Source organism: Panthera uncia, assembly GCF_023721935.1.
Source record: "Panthera uncia isolate 11264 chromosome B3 unlocalized genomic scaffold, Puncia_PCG_1.0 HiC_scaffold_1, whole genome shotgun sequence".
NCBI lineage: Eukaryota > Metazoa > Chordata > Mammalia > Carnivora > Felidae > Panthera > Panthera uncia.
Window position 1 is genome coordinate 4365296 of NW_026057582.1, and position 3911 is coordinate 4369206.

Genomic DNA, 3911 nt, shown 5'->3' on the forward strand with positions numbered 1-3911 from the left:
ACGGGGCGCCCCGCCGCCGCGCCCGCCCGGTGCCCGCTGTGCCCGGCGCCGCCCGGCGCGGCCGCGGGGCGCACGCCTCCTGCCTGCTGACCCTCTCGTTTGGTTTCTCGCAGGCCTCTGCCGCAGACATGGAGAAACTCAGGTGAGTGCAGCGTCCTCCGAGCCGCGGCTCGCGCGGGGCCGGGTCGGGGTGGGGGCGCCCGGGAGGGCAGCGCCCGGGAGGGCTCCGCCCGGGCCGCCCCGGCGGGCCGGGTGTGCGGTGTGCGGTGCGGGACTGCGCGCGGCGACACGACGGGGAGCCCCTCGCGGGGGGCTCCTCCGCCCGGCCGGGGCCGCCGCGGCTGGGGGGGGGGGGGGGGCCCCGGGGGGCCCCGCGCGCGCGCCCCCCCCCCCCCCCCCCCCCCGGCCCCCCCCCGGCCCCCCGGCTGCCCCCCCCCCCCCCCTCCCCCACTCCACCCCGCGGGACCCTCCGGGTTTCCGCTCCTGCGGGTCGCGCCGGGTCCCCGCGCCGGCTGGTCCGCCACCACCCCACCCCTCCTAACCCCCCTCCCCCGGCTGACAGTTGCCTGGTTCTGAGCTTTTAAGTTTCCGCCTCGTGGGGGCGGGGGTGGGGGATGGAGTCCTCGCGGCCGGCCGGGCGAGGCAGGCGCGTCTTGGAGCCATTTTGGGGGAATCCCGCGAGTCTGGGGAGCGTCCCCCGCGGCCTCCCTCGGGGTGCTCAACTTTGAGCCGCCGCGGACTCCACCGGGCTCCCTCCGCGGCAGGCCCGCCCGGGGAATCAGCCGATTTGAATATTCACGACTTCCTCCGCGACTTCCCTTGGCCACCCTGACCCCCACTTTGGGAACACCCCTCCTGTGTTTTCCTTCCGGAGCCCGAGCCGAGGCGTCGTGTGGGCAGCAGGCCCGGCTCTGGCTGCTGGGTTTCGGCACCGTCTCCAAAGGCCGGAGGGTCTCGCGACCCCTCCCCCTCGCCCTCCTCCCAAGGCCAGAATCGCTCCTTGCGGCCGGGACACCCATCCCCTGAGGGTCAGGGACCTGCCAGCCCAGGCTTGTTCCAGAACGTGGCCCTGGGACTAGGGCAAGGAGACCCGGGGCCTTCCCAGCTGACCCTTAATGCTGCGGGTGAGTTCTTCCGTGAGTGTCCCGGGGGTCTCACACGGTGGCTCGGGACTGGCTGTTCAGAGCGGGGCCATCTCCTGGCCACTGAGCTGGAGTGCAGCCCTCTCCTGTGAGTCCCACGGGGCAAGGACCCACTTGTCCTGGGCTGGGAGGAGGGGTCCAATCTCTCAGGTCCTAGGAGCTCAGACCCAAAATCTGACGTGCAGCCAGGCCCGCCTTGTCATGGCCAAGGTCCAGGGGGTGCTGGAGAGGCCCAAGGGGCAAGCAAGCCTGGCTGTGGCCATACAGATACCCCACACTGGCCGTCGTCTCACCAGTGTCCCCACCCGGGAAGGGTTCCTGGGAAGAATGGGCTACTGCTTTGCCCAGCTGAGACTTGACAAGAAGGTAGCCTTGGTGGGGGGTCTTCGTAGCAAGACCAGCTGGCAGGGGCGGGGTGGGGGGGAGGGAGGGTCCCTTCCGTGGTTCTCTTTCTCTCCCCCTCCGTGCCCAGCCAAGGTTCTTGAGCACCCACCCCTGTGTGCTGGGCAGTGGGGACAGAGACATGGCCCAGCCGGGTTGGGGACGCAGGTGGGCAGGTGAGTCAAGTGGACAGGTGAGCCACCTGGGCAGTGGTGCCTGACACGCTAAAGGCATCAGGCATGGCTTTGCCAGATGGGCCGAGGGCTTCCCCGGGCTGAGTCCCAAAGGCCAGTGGCAGTTGCCAGGGCCTGGGCCGCCGGGCTGCTCTGGGCCACTCGGGCTTTCAGCAGAGGCAGACTTTTGGAGCTTGTGGGAATGGGGGTCCCGTGGAGCCAGGACCCAGCATAGCATCCCAGAACCGGGGAGGGTTCTACCCCCTTTCTTCTTCTCACCTCATCAGTGTTCTCAGAGCTGCCTCGAGGGCCTTTCCAGACCCTTCCTTCCCAGCAGGTGCAGGGGCTGCCCCCGTGCGGTTCTGCCCCGCAGGTAGTGCCGGGCGTCTAGGACCAAGAGGCCCAGAGGGATGTGGGGGAAGTTGGTCGGCAGGGGTGGTAGGTCCTGGGGTCTGGAGCCTCTCAGATCCAAGTCTCCAGCCTCAGTTTTCCCATCTGTGAAGTGGATGTCCTAATCACCCCCACCTCGCAGGGCTGTTGGGAGAATGATGTGCCCCACCTGAGATGTGACCCACAGGCCGGGTGGAGGTTCATCGTGGGGCATCCAGTCCACACTGTGGTGGGTCCCCCAGGCGGGAGAAGATCCATTGGTGGTCCAACTGGAGGGGTCTTGGGGTGTCCAGAGGAATGGCCCCATGGCCCAGCCCTGTGTGCCACCTGTCCCCTCCCCCCCACGCCCCTAGAGGGCAGTTTCTGTACATTGCAGGCCGGGCCTGGGGAGCCGAACTGAGCTCCTAGACGGCAGGTGCTTTGCCCTGTCCAGCGCACCCCTACCCTGGTGCCTGGGACCAAGCCTGGCTCGTGGGGGGGGGGGGGTCCAGGAAATATATGACGAGTGAGCAAAAGGACGGTGTCCGTTTGACCCTCAGTGGCTCCCTCTGTGGGCAGGTGCACAGCCGGGCTCGCCTCGCCCCAGCCCCTCTGCTGACTCCCCCTGCTCACCACCCATCATGCTGAAGTCTCCCCTCCCAGGCCCAAACAAGCTGTCACACGCTCCTGCCCTTGCCTGTGCTGTTCTCTCTGCCTAGAATGAACTTTCACCGGCCTTCTTGTCCACATGACAGACTCTTTCTTCTCCCTGTCACCTTCCCTCTGGGGCTTTTGTGATGCTTTTGCCCCTCATCCCTGGTGGGGGGGGGGGGGGAGAGTCATTCCCCTTCTGCGTACCAAGTCCCGCGCTGGGGGCTGAGACCGAGTAAGACCCAGGGCCACCGTCCGGAGCAGGCAAGGACACAGCCCCATCAGCAGATCCTCCCAGGGATGCCAGGCCAGGGTCACTGACTTGGGATATCAGGGAGGGCTTCCTGGAAGCGGGGACGCTTGAGCCAAGGCTCAAAGAATGAACAGGAATTTGCAAGGAGGATAGACCAGTCAGGCCTTCCAAGAGGCGCAAAGGCCATAGAGGCCCGAGGAAGCGAGGATGTGTCCGGGCAAACAGGCGAGGGAAGGGGAATGCGGGCCGATGGAGTGTCCTCCCGCGTGTCCCGGAGCGGAGCCCCTTCCGGCAGAGCCTGGCTCTGACCCCTCGACTTTTCCAGCCCCAGCGCCTGCAGGGCCTGGCCCACCGCAGTGCTCCCCCAGGTCTGGCCACCTCTAATCCGGCCTCGCGTGTGCCCTGCCCTCGCTCACTTAGCTTCCCTGCCTCTGACTGCCTGAGCGACTCTTCTGGGGACACTCAACTATTTGTGGATATTAGCGAGGCCAGCCTGGCCGGCAGTGTGCAGAGCACAGCTGCTAATCCTCAAATTCATCCGCTCCTTTGCTTCTCTCCGCACAGGGTCCCCTCTGCCTTCACTCCTGCCGCGGCCACTTTGTCTGCCGCAGGCCTCTGGGCAAGCCCTCTCCTCTGCGTGGGCTCCCGTCCCCTCTGTCGTGGAGGAAAGTGGGTCAACCGCCACAGGGCACCTGGGATGGAGAAGGTTCTCAGGAAACCACAGTTCTTCCCGTTATGCGTCCACCAACCCCCCCCCACCCCCGCTGGACTATTTCAAAGTTGTGAACCGTGATGAGCTGTAGAAAAGGCCATACATATCTCTGCGGTTTGGGGATTAAGTTTAGGACGACCACCACCCAGGTCAAGAACAGGAAGGCTGCCAGCCCTCCAGGGGCGCCCCAAGACCCCTCCCCCATCAGGGCTTCCCCCCCCCCCCCCCCC

General features: G+C 66.8%; 1 protein-coding gene across 9 annotated transcripts in view; it reads left to right on the forward strand.

Moving 5' to 3' along the window:
- Positions 1-3911, forward strand: part of BEGAIN (brain enriched guanylate kinase associated) — a 30168-nt gene that overhangs the window by 2323 nt on the left and 23934 nt on the right. For 2 of the 9 annotated variants that reach the window (XM_049612147.1, XM_049612148.1), the window contains exon 2: positions 114-142. In XM_049612147.1, the coding sequence (XP_049468104.1) occupies positions 129-142 (14 nt within the window). In that variant the 5' untranslated portion in view covers positions 114-128. Of the gene's footprint in view, positions 1-7; positions 143-1000; positions 1125-3911 lie in introns of those variants that run through there. The other 7 variants (XM_049612145.1, XM_049612149.1, XM_049612150.1 and 4 more) reach the window with 4 other exon arrangements.